The sequence below is a fragment of the Acomys minous genome (assembly GCF_964271855.1).
Source record: "Acomys minous genome assembly, chromosome: 15".
In the NCBI taxonomy this organism is placed as follows: Eukaryota; Metazoa; Chordata; class Mammalia; order Rodentia; family Muridae; genus Acomys; species Acomys minous.
Genome location: NC_140497.1, coordinates 70433020 through 70450010, shown reverse-complemented (window position 1 = coordinate 70450010; position 16991 = coordinate 70433020). Strand labels below are relative to the sequence as shown.

General features: G+C 37.0%; 1 protein-coding gene across 1 annotated transcript; it reads right to left on the bottom strand.

Moving 5' to 3' along the window:
* Positions 1-2422: 2422 nt before the first annotated feature.
* On the bottom strand, positions 2423-6771 carry CSN3 (casein kappa; the record flags this gene model as incomplete). The annotated part of the gene is made up of 3 exons (XM_084758294.1): positions 2423-2881; positions 3951-3983; positions 6715-6771. The coding sequence occupies 3 exons, from the start codon at positions 6769-6771 to the stop codon at positions 2432-2434; spliced, it is 540 nt and encodes a 179-aa protein (XP_084614420.1). The 3' UTR covers positions 2423-2431.
* Between the last annotated feature and the right edge of the window lie 10220 nt (positions 6772-16991).

The following is a 16991-nucleotide window of genomic DNA, read 5'->3' as shown; positions in this document are numbered from 1 at the left end:
AGAGTTACTTAGTGGTCCTCTGGGTCACAGCACCATGGCTTAGGTCGTCTCTGCTCCCAGTGTCATAGTTTAAACATTTCAGTGTCATACCAGTGAGGCAGTTCTTAGTGTCAGGTCATGGATGACCGTGTACTCTGCCCACAAGTGAACTGTATTTTGAAAATCACACTAAACTTGCCTCAGGACATTAAGTCTATAGGGCTCCTTTAGGCAGTTTCTTCTGCTCCACTTATAACATTCAGTTATTGGCTGCCTAGCCTGACATGTGAATTCAAACCCTGCATCTTACTTGATGGAAGAACGAACACACACACACACACACACACACACACACACACACACACACACACACGATTTAAAAAGATATTAATTGCATTCATTGACTTTATTCTGTAAGAATCAAACCAAATTAACTGTAGCCTTAATGTAAAATGTAAGGGAAGAAGAGAAACGTCCCAGCCTGTGAAAATTTCATTCTCTCTTGAGTGATGGTGGACAAATGCTTGAAGGAGAGTTTGAAGTTGGAATTTGGTTTCAGTAGGACCTGTAAAATATAAAGATAGTTCAGGAATTCTGTGCATAGCATGCTAGCAGTTTTCACATTTAAGGTTTTCTTTAGCTTCCAAGAATCCTTTTATGTCTGTATCCAAGGACTTTACCAAATTAAATGTTTCAACTCAGATATGTTAAATTGACCTACGGTGTGCAGCATACTTCATGTAAGTTTTACAATAAATACTACATTTTACTATTTTCCTCATCAATGGTACATAGTAGTTTTAATTCAGGAATCTACATTTGTGATTTATGAACAAACATACAATTGAACAATGAAAGCATACTCATGCACTAAAAGCATACTCATACAATGAATGATTTTGGACCAATATAATATATGATTCCATATTAAATAATTGCTTTCATCCTTTTTCTTATTTTATTTTCTAAAACTCTATGCCGACTCATCTTTTTCTTAGCACAAGTTACTAAATAACAACTCAAATCCACGATTTGTGCCTGTGGCAGTCTAAGGAAGTTCAGGTGGTTTCTGTCTGTCTTAGTTTAGTCCTGATGGAAACATGGTGTCATATTAAAGCACCTACACTTGAATCTGAACAGGCTCTAACTTTATACATTCTATCCACATTTATACTTGAGGTGTGAGATCAAAATTGCAATACATTAAAATCCAGAGAGAATGAGGACCAGATAAGGTTACTACTGTAAAGGTAGAAGATTCCTCTTCTGGCCTGCAGTAGGCTTTCAGATCACAGACCCTTGTGTGATATCTTAGTCCATAGACTGGGTACCCAGTTTGATAGATATAAAAAGTTTGCTATAACAGAACTCAACATTTATACTTTTTTTCTCCAAATTATCTCACCCTTTGTGAGTTTTTAATAAAATCATTAATATTTCTTGATATTAACTTCCTAGAAGTTTTCAAATTGTTTCAAGCTCTGGTTACCTATTTATTCAAGTAACATTAATTTGCCTCTTGTTTAATATTCTGAGAGCATCCATTTAATATTCACGTGTTTTAGAAGTTAAGCATTTTAGTTCTTTCATGATTTCTGTAAAAATATTTATGAGGCTAATATATTAATGGATCTTTCCAGGAATGGCAACCTGAAAGAACTGCATGGAAAATATGTGATTTCTTTTACTCTATTAATATTCAAGTTAGAGGGCGAACAGTACTGTTACAGGTTTATTTTTCTTCCTTCTCTTCCATTGTCTCTCTGTTGCATTCCCTATTTTCTTTTTTTCCTTTCTTTACAAGGAATTGAGCTTAGGGCCTTATGCACACTAGGCAACAACTTCACGTTAAATTATATCTTCAGCCCTCCCTGACCCCCCTCTTAAATTTCTGAGACGAGGTTTTGCTAAGTTTCTCAGACTGGCCTGTTCTGTATGTAGACTAGGCTGGTCTTGAACTTATGACCTTCCTGCCTCAATCCCTTTAGCAGCTGGGATTATAGGCCCACCACTACATGCGGCTCTCCACTACATGCGGCTCTAGTATACAATCTGATAGAAGAAATTTCATTTTAGTAGTTTTAGACCTACAACATGAGCATGTCCAAAGTATTGTACTTCACTCTTTGTCTAAGTATGATGAGGTAAAACTACAGATTAAAGGCGAATTATAATCTTCAGGAAAATGTTTGATTAAAAATTTTTTTTCTTCATTTTGTAAAAATAGACTATTTTCATTTCTTATCGAAACAAAAACTCTCTTGTCAATGCTATATTTAGCCCAAATTACAATGCTAGTTAACTATTTTGCCTGCTTCCTGGACATGATTCATCCACTTGTACTAGTTTAGAATTTGTGACTGTGTGAATAAGTCCATGCTTTTACCAGGATTGGTCATTTTATCTTTGCTTACTTACCTTTATTGTCTTCTTCAATGTTTCCTTAGTGTTTTTATGCTGCAGGTGAAGAGACTGGGGCCGTGGAAGTCTCGGGGATATCGACGGACAGTGTAGAAGCTTCAGGGCTGGCCACAGCACTCATCATTGGTCCAGTGGTCGGAGCTGGTGTTGACTCACTAGGGGCAATGGTACTGACGACGGGAGCGGCAGTGCTACCTTGATTTTCGTTTGTAGGAATGGCAAGAAAGGATGGGTTTGGAATGACACGACGTGCCCCAATAGGCTGGGGGAAATTGGGCACTTGTTGCCATCTGGAGAAGGGGAATGGAGACCTCAGGTGAAGCACCATTATAATAGCTGGGTAAGCGTGTGCATGAAAAGGTCCAGATGGCCTATGGTAGCTGTAATTAGGTTCATAGCGGAGGCCGCTCCTCAGCGCGTAGTGAGCTGGTGTGTACAGCACGCTTTTCTGATCATACACCAATCCTTCCTTTCCATGGCACTGCAGAAACAGAAAATTGTACAGAAAGGTTCTGGCTGTAGATCAGTATGCGAAGACAGCCTCAGAAGCTTTTGAAATAATGCAATATTTTCTGCTAAGAAATAGACGATTGAAAGTATGAAATTCCACATTATTTTTTCTCATGTAAATGGATATGTGCATTTTACATTCTACATATCATTTTCATATTGTGAAACATTACTTTTAACAATATATAAATAATATTTATTTTTTTAAAAAATAGGGTAATTAATAATGTAAAGTATGTTTCCCCATATGGAAATACGGCATATATGGAAAATACTAACTAGAATTGCATATTTAATTGCAGCACCTGGGAAAGTCTCATAGAGAACTTTGCCCCATTATACACAAACACACACACAAATGTGCACAAACACACATGGATGTATTCTCACCACATAAACTACAATTGTTCATACATGTTATCAGCCTGAGAAATGGCATGATTTATAACATATGGGAAGATTTTTTTAAATTTAATCTTTGGATTTAAAATTTTTTAGTTTAATTTTCTTTCTGTTTTTATTTCTGCCAACGATGTGCAGTTACAAAGCTTTCCATGGCGATACTAACGTACCAACAAAGTCACACTCAACACAGGCATTTCCCATAAAAAAGCATGGTTAGTGTATTCCTTCAAACACATTTTGAAACAAAAGGAAGCCATCACTACAGACATGTTTAAAGATGGGTCAGGTAAGGCTTTTTTCCCCCCACCCAAACTTTACAAAGTGGACAGGAGAGACAATAAACAACATTTTTGTTCTTTTTTTTTTCTCAGCATTAAATATGAAAAGTTGTCTCATGAGCTAAAAAAGCATTAAAATGAGCTCTTATGACTTGGGCGATTCAAAAAACCTAATGCTGTCTGGCAAACATAGAGTTTGGTTCATCTTTTGTTCAAGTGGTGTTTTCACTTATCAAAAGATACTAGTTGCTTTGGTATAGATAAAATATTTATTTAGTGTTTAATTAGAAGGTATTTCTCTTTGCAGACTATTATATATTTTATTTCACTTATACACGTAATTGAAAATAGACTTACAGCCACTTGTTCCTGATTTTGCATCTCTGCAACCTGAGGGGTTAGAGGAAAACAATGAGAAATAACAAGGGAGAAAAATCAAAACAAATTTTTTTGGTTCTGTTTTCCATTTTTTGTGTTCCAAATTGTGTTAAAGACAAAATCAGTAATTGTGCTTATTTTTATATTGATAGAAAGATTTAACTGGCATCGCATTGCTGTTTCCATTTGCTTTGACTACTCATAAGTCTGAATGGTAAAATCTATAATACTTTGATTTTGAATTATTTCATCATGTCCTTGTGACTTGAAGCCTTTGAACCCATATTCCAGGTAGGGCGTGGGTTTTATACTCTAGACTTCTCAGCTGCTATGATTACTTACATATGACCTGTGTAAGATGCAGCCTGCCACAGTTAATTCCTAGCAACGCCCAGCCTACCTCCAAGAGGACGATGAGCATCAAAGAACATCCTTATGGAGATGGCTTCAAATGTGGCAAAGAAGCCCCTGGGGAAAATGTTCTCATTTCTACCACTGACAGAATTCTGCCTAAAAATGGACAAGCTTGGATGCAGGCAGAGTCGATGGCCAAACTCCGCCAAGACAGGGTAAGCAAGTCCTCAATAGTTCCTGCCTCACAAATATGTCTGTCATATATATTGGACCAGAAGGCTGAAGATAATGCTCCAACATTATAGAGAGTTTTGGGTGACTGCTCAGGAAGCAAACTGTCTCTGTCATCTTCTCATTTGGGAAGCTGCTAACCTGCACCCCCTGTATACTCAGGTAATTAATTTTATCCTTTCTCAAGTCTCTGATGGGGTTGAAGTCCAGATAGTTTAGTCTTACAATTAAGCTTAGTTTTTTTATGGGTTAAGATGTTTTTAGGTCTAGATAGATGTTTTAAGTTGATAATGATGAGATATGACAGATAATCATTTACGTTCAGAATTTTAGATGCACCAAGATAGGAAAAGTGTTTTCTTCAAGGCTGCCAAATACAAATAGCAAAACACTAAGAATGTAACATTTATATAATTCCTGATTGTTTTATGGTTCTTCTTGCTGTAGATATTTTATTGTATACATGTGTAATAATAAAATGTATATGTAAAAAATAAAAATATTTAATAAAAAAGAAAAAGAAAGAAAACAAAAGACTTATAAAGAAAAAAGAAATCCACATCTCTGTTTTCAGTGTTGAAATTGGTTGTATTGTTCATGGGATAAAGTTGTCTTTGAATGGTAATGAATAACTATTAAAATGTTGGATGTTGTAAATACAAAATATTGGAAATTTTAACATCTACTTTGGTATATATACAGATGCTAAATTTTATATAGAACAAGTGTGTTCACCAAATATAACATTAGATTTAAAGTTTCTATGTTTATTGGAACACCAAATTGATTTAATACATACAACATACAACATAATAAAGGTGTCTTTACAGTCTTAAAAAAAACATAAGCCAGTCTTTGTTTTAGCATCACTATTCAGAGAAGCATATTTGTTTCTCAATGTAGCCTATTAGCACTTCAATTTTAGGAAAAAAAACTTGTGCCTAAAGAATAATTATCAAACAGCAAATAGTTTGTGAAAATGATTCTCCAATCCACATAATGTATAATTTTCTCCATAGACATAATACATAAACAAAATATGACACATCAACACTGTTACACAGTCTGAACAGAAACCAATGTGTTAAATAAAAAGGAATACAATTGTTTGGCAAACACTTAGAAATAATACGTTTTTAAAAATGAATCAAGATCCATATGTTTTGGTGTATAAATATTAACAAGCATGTTTATCACCTACGTAAACCTATAATAATATACTTAGTTGGTCTTCACATTGAAACCTTCCATAAATTACAATGGTCCCAAAACTAATACATTTAATTATTGTAAAAGCGCTGACCAACTGGTGATGATATCACTATAAATTAAGTCCTACCTGTCCAGAGTAGCCACACGGAAATGGGACTACATTTAAATTGTTTCTATATAAAAGTACATAAAATAAATAGTAAATGCCATTTTCATCACAGAGCATAGAGGGGCTCACAGGACTTGTGAGAAGGACTTGGCTAGCCCACACAGTAGGAAGCATTTCAGTTTTAGGATAAGAAAGTAGTAATTTGAATACTAAAAAGTCTGAAGGTTTGCTAAACTTGTTGAAACATTTGAATACTTATTTAGCTTTAAGACAGTAGGCATTTTGATATGATTGAGCTTTTCAGAATATTGTGTTTGTAGTCAGAGTCTCTAACAGAGATAATATCAACTTACACTTGGATGTAGATTTTGCACCTCGGCAGCCTGAGGAGTTACAGAAAGAGAAATCATGAGAAATATGTCAACTATTTAATGTCTTTAAATGCTTAGTTCTTAAAGGGACTGGAGGATGGGACAGATAGAAATTCTATCAAAAGGATTTCCGATCCTGGACTGGGATTCCCATATTTATTGTTTATGAATTATATTTATAGTATTTTCTAACTTAAAAATAGACTTCTTTTCCATTGTATAGGAATTTGGAAAACTTTCTATGCATGATTTAGTTTGTATTATTATAACTGATGTACATGACAGAGATATTAATGTAACTATAGATATCTAGGAAAATATTTTACTAAACAAGTAAACATAGGAAAACTAGTAATCAACTGTTATACTTCTTGAAGTATCTATATTTTTATATTCATATATCTGGAACTCTTAAGTAAAAGTTATTTAATATCTCATCAACAAAATTTAAATAAAATCAACTCACCAAAAAGGGAAGAGTTAATGCCAGAATGTTCACAGCTACGATAAAATTCCTCATCATTGCACCTACAATTAAAGTTAAATGAATTAAGACTCTTGCTAACAAGTTAGAAGTGACTGTATGTAATGTTTTTCTTTTTTTTTTTTTTTTCTTTCTTTTTTTTTTTTTTTTTTTTTTAATACATTTTTATTAATTTATACATATTACATCTCAGTTGTTAGCCCATCCCATGTATCCTCCCATCCCTCCCTTCCTCCCACTTCCCCCCCCTACTCCCCTCCCCTATGTCTGTGTCTGAGGGGGATCTCCTCCCCCTGAATATGCTCATACGGTATCAAGTCTCTCCTTGGTGACCTATTATCTTTCCTCTGAGTGCCACCAGGCATCTCCATCCAAGGGATATGATCAAATATGGGGCACCAGAGTTTGTGTGAGAGTTAGATCTTCTTCTCCACTCAACAGTGGAGAATGTCCATCGGCTAGTCCGGGTAGGGGTTCAAGGTTTTTACTGCCTATTTTTTCCTTGGCTGTTGCCACAGTTTGCGGAGGACCCCAGGGCCCAGACTCGCCTGTAGTTTTCCAGGACCCACTGGATCCTTCCATTTCCTCTTTCTCCCAGGCTTCTCACACCTAAAGATTCAATAGGATGTCCTCCCCTCTTACCCATTATTCTGGTAGGTACAGTTTTTCATGGGGACGTACACCTTGGGCTAGTGTCTCGATATAAGTGAGTATATACCATTTAGCTCTTTTTGCTTCTGTGTGAACTCACTCATTATGACAATTTCTAGTTCAATCCATTTGTCCACAAATTTTGGAAATTCCTTGTTTTTAATAGCTGAGTAGTATTCCATAGTGTAAATGTACCACAGTTTCTTTATCCATTCTTCTGTTGAGGGACACGTAGGTTGTTTCCAAGTTCTGGCTATTATGAATAAGGCAGCTATGAACATGGTTGAGCATATGTCCCTGTTGTGTGGTAGTACATCCTCTGGGTATATTCCAAGGAGTGGAATAGCTGGGTCTTGAGGAAGCCCTATTCCCATTTTTCTGAGAAAGCACCAGATAGCTTTCCAAAGTGGTTGTACTAGTTTGCATTCCCACCAGCAATGCAGGAGTGTTCCTCTTTCTCCACACCCTCGCCAGCATGAGGTGTCAGTTGAGTTATTGATCTTAGCCATTCTGATGGGTGTAAGATGGAATCTCAGTGTCGTTTTGATTTGCATTTCTCTGATGACTAAGGAGGTCGAGCATTTCTTTAAGTGTTTCTCAGCCATTTGATATTCCTCTGTTGAGAATTCTCTGTTTAGCTCTGCGCCCCATTTCTCTATTGGGTTATTTGGTTTGGTGGTGTTTAATTTCTTAAGTTCTTTATATATTTTGGATATTAGACCTTTGTCAGATGAAGAGTCGGTGATGATCTTTTCCCAGTCTGTAGGCTGTCGCTTTGTTCTCTTGACAGTGTCACCAGCCTTACAGAAGCTTCTCAGCCTCAGGACTTGAAGATACAATCGCACAATTGGAAACAGTAATGTTTTTCTTAAGGGAGAAAAAGCTCTGAACTTATAGGTAGACCTCGCCAGTGCAAGAAATCTATTTTCTCAATGGTACAGAACTACCAAACTTGAAATAAGATTAGTTTAAAGTTAATTTGTGACTATTAGTGAAAGTGTTATTAAAATTTAACCATCTATTCATTTGATATAAATCTTCTGGAAATAAATGCTGTGTCAAATGTTGAAATTGTGGGGGTAGAGCTGGGCTCTGGCAGTGAGTGGCATGGGCTCGAATGGAAGATAAGGTTATAGACTGTGCAGAACCTACACAGTAAGGATCTCATGCTCTGTGTTGGAGTGTGAGGCCTGGGCTCCGTGAGCAGAAAGCTGCTCAGTGTGAGAGGACAGAGTCTGAACCTAGGCTCTACAATTGGGAAATAATGTCCTCTTTCTTTACATGTGTTACCTGTAAAACAAACAAACAAACAAACAAACAAAAAAACAAAAAAAAACCAGGACTCCAAACTGGGCCATTTCTAACATTCTGCGACCCTTAATTAATATATCAGACATGGAAAGGAACTGCTGGGAAACAACATTTGTTATATTATAAATGTATTTTTCCAGTGATATCATTAATTTCACTGCTTCAATAGGAAGTATACACATGGCACTTTAAACATCTTTGAGGTAATAAAGACACCAGTTAGTCTTTTCCTAAAGAAGTCACAGTGCCTACCTACCTGCTCATTTAATTTTAATAGTTCTTAAATAATTACATAACACTTCAAACTTCTAACACATTAGTGTATATTATATTTGAGAAGGGAATACTATGTCTTACAGTAACTTATTTTTGCTATACTTGTATTAACTTGAGTTATGGAAAAATAAACTTCACAAGAGTCACCGAATCAACACCTGGATGCTCCACGCTGCAGGAGGGAAAAAGGAAAGAATACCAACCCCCATTTGCCTCTCCTCATGTGCACCTCAGGTGATTAGAAAGGATTTTTTTTTCTTTAAACTGACTTCAGGCCACTACTAAGAAATCACTAGGTTACAAATATATCATGTACAATCAACTTTGGACAACCTAAACAAAATGTTTCCTTGAGTGGATAGAATTCCTTGTTAAATTTCTTATTTTCAAGTTACTGTTGCAAATCGTTACCTGAAAAATGAAAATTCTTTGGTAAAATCATAGACTCCTCTTCAATAATATAATATATTCTATTATTTATTTTATTTTTATATTTAATCTTCTATTATAAATATGCTATTAAATATCATATAATAACATATATAAATAAATATAATGCATATAATTAACATTAAAAAGTTTCTTTTCAGTAGAAAGCTAAACTTTTACTGTATGTATCAGCTATATAGTGGTTAAGTGCTTGTGTTTGTCTCTGTCACCTGTGAAGGAGTCATGGTTTGTGAAATTATGGATTAATTCAGCTTTGAAAGATATGCTTTAGTACAGTATAAGAAAAAAATATAATAATTACACTATAATAAAAGAAATTATGAGTTTTAAGTAGAAATAAGATTTGAAGGTAATTATTTTCTAATCTGAGCAATTTTTATAGTTCCAGCATACTGATAAATTAGCCCTCTCTATTTGTCTATAGGACATTGTCTAATAAATATCTTTATTAGAATTAATAATGTCTTGCATAATTTCACAGTGTCAAACCTAAACTTTAAGACAAAGCATAGTTAATTTTTTGATTACAATATTTTCTAGTCTAATGTCTAAGTTAGAAATTAATATTGAAATGATACCTAGATGTATTTAAGCTTAGGCTAAAAGGAAGAAGATATGATTTCAAAATAACCTTAGAGATATCTCAAGTAACTACTTTACAACATCACTGGCCTGGCCAGCTGAGGACCGTTACCTGTACTCGGAGTCAACTCTTGCTTGGCAGTGGGTTTTGCTTGGCCTCTTAGCTGCAGAGAAGACGCAAGATAAATAACCGAGGCCAATTATAGAGTATTGGTATAGGAGTCACATTCTACTTCCTTCCTACTTTTCACCCAATAAGATGATGACAGAAAGGAAAGATTTGACATCAACAGGTCATATTCAGTTCAGCTCTTGTAGGTACCCACAGACCAGGAAGCAGAGTTGTTGGGCAGGAAGGTGGAGGGAAAACAACCAATTCCTTAAAGAATGAATGTTTTGTATTTTGTACACATATAGGAAAATGTATTAAGTACATTCTTAACCTACTCAGTTCATGTAGCTGAATCTAAAGCTATTGCTAAAAATAAAAAATAGCCACAATTTTTTTTCACATTTTAAGTATTTTTTTTTCTTGAAGAACTTTACTTCCAAGTGATTTTATATTTAGTATGGACCATGTTGGTAATTTTTCCTGCAAATTTACAACTTGTTTTTAAAATTAAAATATTAACCAACTAAACTATGTGTTCCATTTGTAAGTTAAATTCAACCATGAAACGCTTTCATCACTCTGAAGGTTGATCACTTGCATTTTGGCTTCAGCGTGTATTCCTTATTACACTCAGTAATTAACGCTGAGTGCATACTGCCAGATTAATTACTTCATTTGGAAAAAATTGTTTTATGGACCTTTAAAGTGTCCATTTTCGATGCTCAATATTAAGTGGTTGAGTTTGGAATAATTGTTCTGTTTTTAAGGACAGAGAATTCTGATTCAGAACATGGATTGTAAAATTGCCAATGCTGTTAATAGTTTGAAAAAATGTAGCCAAACATATACTTTGCCTAAACAATTCAGGGAAGAATATTTTGCTCTACTGTGTTTTTCCCCCTGGGAGTAACGCAGAGTGACTTCACTTTGTGAAAACATCATCAGACCGAGGTATTGACTGGAATCAGTGTAGAGCTGCCAGAATGGAAACAAGACATAATGACAGCATTGTAGAATTTCTGTGCATCTCTGTCTGTTTCAAGGAACTATTATATGTCTTAGAAAGTTGGGAACATTGTTCTGATCCCTAGAATACTTGTGCAGAGTCTACACAGGAAGCCCAGACTTTCTATTTCTTAGAATTTGTTTCTGTTGTTCATGTGTTGTTGCACGTGAAATACCACCAGCCTGTCTACGTAGGTTATTAAATCATCCAATTTCCTTAGGATATTAAAGGCTTATTGATAAAAGTGGAAGTTTATAGTTTGGTCAGTCCTCAAATTCTAAAGGTGCTTTATTCCACTCTGTCATTTCTCTACCATCAATTAAGAATATTAGTTTTAAGCTGCTTTGTTATTTGGTAAAAAAAAATGCCAAAGACTCAAACTTTTCTTTTTCTTTTCTTTTTTTTTGCTCCAATGCACAAACTGTTGCACCAATCAAGAACAATGCAAGCAGTGAACCTAGACCCCTATTCAGATGTAGCCAATGGACAGCTCATTCTCCACAGTTGTGGGGAGAGTGGGCATTGCCTCTGACATGAACTCTGGTGTCCCTGATTTGTCCACTTCCACTTGGTGGGAAGGCCCTGCAGGCACACAGAGGAAGGGGAAGCAGGCTATTCACATGGGACCTGATAGGCTGTGGTCATATGGTGGGGGAGGAGGGCTCCTTCTGTTAGAGGTCTAGGGGAGGGGATAGGCCAGAAGAGGGAGGGAAGGTGGGAATGGGAAGATACAAGCAATGGGGTAACAATCAGGATGTAATATGAATAAATTACAACAAACGTAAAAAGGGGGAAACGATCACTTTAGTAAGGGAATATGTGTCAAGAATGTCCGCGAGTCCTTGAAACTTTTCTCTACAGAAAGGCATTTCTTTAGTGGATTAATCACTTGCTTCAAATGCTATTCTGCCCCAAAGATGCTGTGACAACAGTAACACTAGGGAAGTTGAGAATCACTGGTCTACAGAGAACCTGCAGTCTGGAGGGAGACCTTCCAAGTCTGCCGGGGCTCAGGGTGAACGTCACGGTGACCTTATGTTAGTGCGCTGCTGAGCTGAGGCTTTAGTAACTAGGATCTTCATGAGTCTGGAGTCATTGTAAGCACCCAGGCAAAAGGTAATGGATAAGAACAATTTCAGTTTCTACAGTGCATTATTTTTTTTGTAATATGTTCTAGGCCCGTGTAACCCTAACTTACATTTGCTTCAGTAGCCATCCATTCTTTTAACGTCATTCAAGTACACAGATCAGTGATCTTCATCCATCCAAATCTAGATCGCTCTGCAGTCAGGTCATAGCAGCCTTTGGTACCCTGTGGTTTTCTTTCTTTCTTTTTAATATTTTATTAATTTATTCATATTACATCTCAATTGTTAGCCCATCCCTTGTATCCTCCCATTCCTCCCTCCTTCCTGCTTTCCCCCTACTCCCCTCTCCTATGTCTGTGACTGAGGGGAACCTCCTCGCCCTGTATATGCTCATAGGCTATCAAGTCTCTTCTTGGTGACCTGCTGTCCTTCCTCTGAGTGCCACCAGGCCTCCCCATCAAGGGGACGTGGTCAAAAATGGGGCACCAGAGTTTGCATGAAAGTCAGACTCCACTTTCCATTCAACGGTGGAGAATGTACTGTCCATCTGTTAGATCTGGGTAGGGGTTTGAAGTTTACTGCCTATATTGTCCTTGGCTGGTGCTTTGGAAATCTATCTGGCTTTTTCTCAGAAAAATGGGGATAAGGCTTCCTCAACTCTCAGCTATTCCACTCCTTGGAATATACCCAGAAAATGTTCCACCACACAACAGGGACATATGTTCAACCATGTACATAGCTGCCTTATTCATAATAGCCAGAACATGGAAACAGCCTAAGTGTCCCTCAGTAGAAGAATGGATAAAGAAAATGTGGCACATTTATACTATGGAATACTATTCAGCTATTAAAAACAAGGAATTCCCAAAATTTGTGGACAAATGGATTGAACTAGAAATGATCATAATGAGTGAGTTAACCCAGAAGCAGAAAGAGTCAAATGGTATATTCTCACTTATATCGAGACACTAGCCTAAGGGGCATGTCCCATGAAAGTCTTCACTTACCAGGAAAGTGGGTCAGAGGGGAGGACATACTACTGGGACTTTAGGTGAGAGAAGAATGGGAGAATGAGGAAATAGAACGATCCAGAGGGTCCTAGAAACCTACAAGAAGAACATTATGACAGGCGAATCCGGGTCCAGGGGTCCTACTCAAACTATGGCACCACCCTGTGGTTTTCTCGCTGTAATGCTTTCTCCTTTGCTTTTCCTTATAAATCATCAGGTGCTCTCAACTTCTCTCATGGTTCATTTTATTTTCCTCAACCTAGGGAGAGCTTTCATGGACTCTTTCCGCTCAATTATTTCTCTCCCTATCCTTGGAATAATTTTGGTTAATTCACTCCATCCTTCGTTCTTTAAACACCCCCAGTGCTGTTTACTTGCCTGGCCTGCAGGCAAGTTGTGCAGCATCTGTGAACGATATCTCTACTGATGTGTGAACCAGACTCTCCAGACCCTGCAGGAAAGAAAGAGAATCTCTCAACATATCTCACTATTAAGCTAAGTTATATAAAATAATTGAAACAATATTAGAGAAAATATCTTTGTCCAAGTTCTTCAGGATCAGCATAAAATGGGTACAGGTGGCCTTCTTTATCTAGATCAAAATGCAGAGATTCAAACAACAGCAAATTAAAAATATTATATATATATATATATATCCAGGAAAATGTCCAAGTGCAAAAGTATTCATGTGCTCAGCGAGTGCGAGGGAGAGGATGTGCAGGCTGACAGTCTAGCTCTTCCACTATAGTCTCTAGCTGTCAGCTCTTTCATGGCCTGTGTAGTCTAGGCTTGTGGTGGATTCATCTATATTGGCCACCTTGTAGCCATTCCCCTCACACCCCACCATTGTAATTCCTTATAATTAAGTATCTCTGCTATTTACACAGTACTTTGTGTTAGGTTTTATGTGCAACCCAGAAACATTTTAATGCACATAAGCAGATATACATAGTTCATGAACAAGTACTACACTGTTTTATTCTATTAAGGAATGTAGGCATCTGAGATCCTGCTGTATCTGGGAGAGGTTTGGAGGGTTGCCTTGGAACCAATTGTTGTAGGTGTAACAAGATAACTGTTTTCATTGTTTTAAATGACAAAATAGTGTAACTTTATATTTTTCCCCATGAAAAAAATTCTAATTAATGAATTTGCTATCTACTGTACCCACAAGCTGGTTAAACTTTAAAACAACGCAGTTTGAGGACACATTCTTTTATTAACTGTTTTTTGTTGTTGTTGTTGTTGTTGGTGGTGGTGGTGGTGATGTTTTTAGATGCTGTTGGAGTGATTATATCATAGTTTAATTGTGAAAGCCTGAACAAAGTAACTTTTTAAATTGGCATTTTCCAGAATACACATGTCTATTGGAAATTTACAATGCAGATATTTTAATGATAAATACACAACTTTGGAGTCTTCTGATACAACGTTTGTTTCAAGGAGCACACTTTGGAAAATGGTAGGATATTTCCCCATGCCCCTAAAGTTGCAGGGTCATAATAGGAAGTAGATGAAACCAAAGCTCTAACCTGAGAGTTAAGGGCATGAATAGAAGGAGAGAGAGAGAGAGAGAGAGAGAGAGAGAGAGAGAGAGAGAGAGAGAGATGGAGGGAGAGAAACAGAGAGACAGAGACAGGGACAGACAGAGAGACAGAGAGACAGAGACAGAGAGACAGAGACAGACACAAAGACAGACAGAGACAATGTTACTTGAAATTCTACAAGTTCATAATTAATAGCTATTGTTAGTATCGGGCCCCTCCCATGAGTCTGGGGCTTCCATTTTTTCCCATGCTTGCTCTTCTCCAGTCCTACAGTGGCTTCCAGTATGTCAGCCACCGGCTTCAGAGGCGATCCCTGTAAACTCAATTTATTATAGCATTTGGTCCTCTTTATATCCTAGTATTAAAGGCTTTAATAAAGGAATCATTATCCAAAAGCTTAAGGAATCTGTCATCCCCGAAAATGACCAAGGAAGACAGAAGTTTCTCTCCTCAAGTCTAGCTAGGTTGCTCACTTAGGCTGGCCTTCATTTTCAGCCAGGATGTACATGGAGGGTGATGGTGTCTCCATGTTTGGTGCAAAGGGTCTCATCTGTAAGCAGACTTATTGCAATGGAGAAATACAATGCTAGTGCAAGGAGAATTTTTTTAATTTCCTGACAACTAACAATGGAGACACAGTCAGCCTTTGTGACACAATGAAAGGAGAGATTTTGTTGGGTGACTTCTGTCTTATATTGCAAGATAGTTTTTATTTTTCATTACACCTGGTGGCTCTCCCTCTTTCAGGACATTACTCTTCAAGTGTTCATCATGAGATTAATAGGAAGTGACAGAGAACAGGAAAATTGTCTTTGTATACCATTCTGCAATAGAAAAACAACCCCAGCCCCTCAAACAAACAAACAAGCCACTTGATACAGTCCCCAGGAACCTAAGTGTTTAATGCATGTATAATGATACTCATGAGTTGTATTCAGACCAACATTTTATATATGACTTGATATTTTATGGATCTTAGAGTTTTTACAGCAGAAAATGGGTAGACAGAAAGTCACTCAGCTGACTGTGCTAATATTGCAATGGAATAGAAGAAAACTGTCAGCATTCCATATCCGGATTATGAGAATTTCATTTCCTGAGAGAATGAACCTTTATATCACTTTCCACATTGATGCAAGTCAGGGATGTAAAGATGCTCTTTTTGAAAATTAGGGATTGTTGGTTCTTGTTAATATGTTCCATTTAACAGTCCCTGAGCATCTAAGAACTGGAGCACAGTTGAGTTGATGATGGACTCCAACAGCTTTAGTAGGATGCAAAAAATGAGGTAGACTGGTCTACCAGAAGGTGTAGTATGAACAGACTTATAAAGGACAGAAATTAAAAAAAAAAAGTGTGTGAGAAGGTCAAAGTGGGGAATTATTTTTGAGAGACTGAGATTTTTTTTGTGTGTGAAGATCATGTTTGACCTGATTCTTAAAAGATGAGTCTCAATACTGAAATGGAGGACTGTATGCTTCCCGAGGAGAAATCACCACAGCAGAAGCACAGTTGTGTGGTGAAGCCTGGTCACAGAAAATGGTAATGCCTGGATTTTCTGAGTTTGTGATATATGGCAGGCAAGCGGTAGCAGAAGGTTTAGAAAAGAAGCTTGGGATTAGAATGTGGAAGGACTTGGAGGCCATTGGGGGAAATGGACTTTGCCTAGTAGGCGATACCGAAGTTCAGTGGTGACTGTGCACATCAGCAACGAGGTTCAACTTGGCCTTGGAGGCAGAGCGGCAGCAAGCTGACACATTAACAGCTGGCAGTCATCTTAAAAGTCAGAATGATTTTTATTCCTGAAACGAGGTAAAAAGCAATAGAGTTAGCTAGTCTCTGACCCTGACTCAGGACATGGTTTACTACTAGTGCTACTGAAAGCAAAGCAGAAGAGACTGGGTCTGGCTTTGCATTTCTGCCATATGCTTGATCTATGGGCATCTGAGATCCACAGGATTTCTATCATTTTTAGTTTCTCCAAATAAGAAAGAGCATTGGGAATATTTAACTAGATGGTGATGTCAAAGCTTCTGTAACTGGAAAGAATGATATTAATGCTATTTTAAGGATATTAACTATTACTGGCTTCTTGAGTTTAGAGACAATGTGTTCTTTTGCTTATGTCCTTTCCCAATGAGCTGAGCTTACTCTTCTGCAGTGTATAGGATACAGACCCAGTTGTTCAAATGTATTTTAGTTAAATTAAGTAAATTTGGTCTCTTG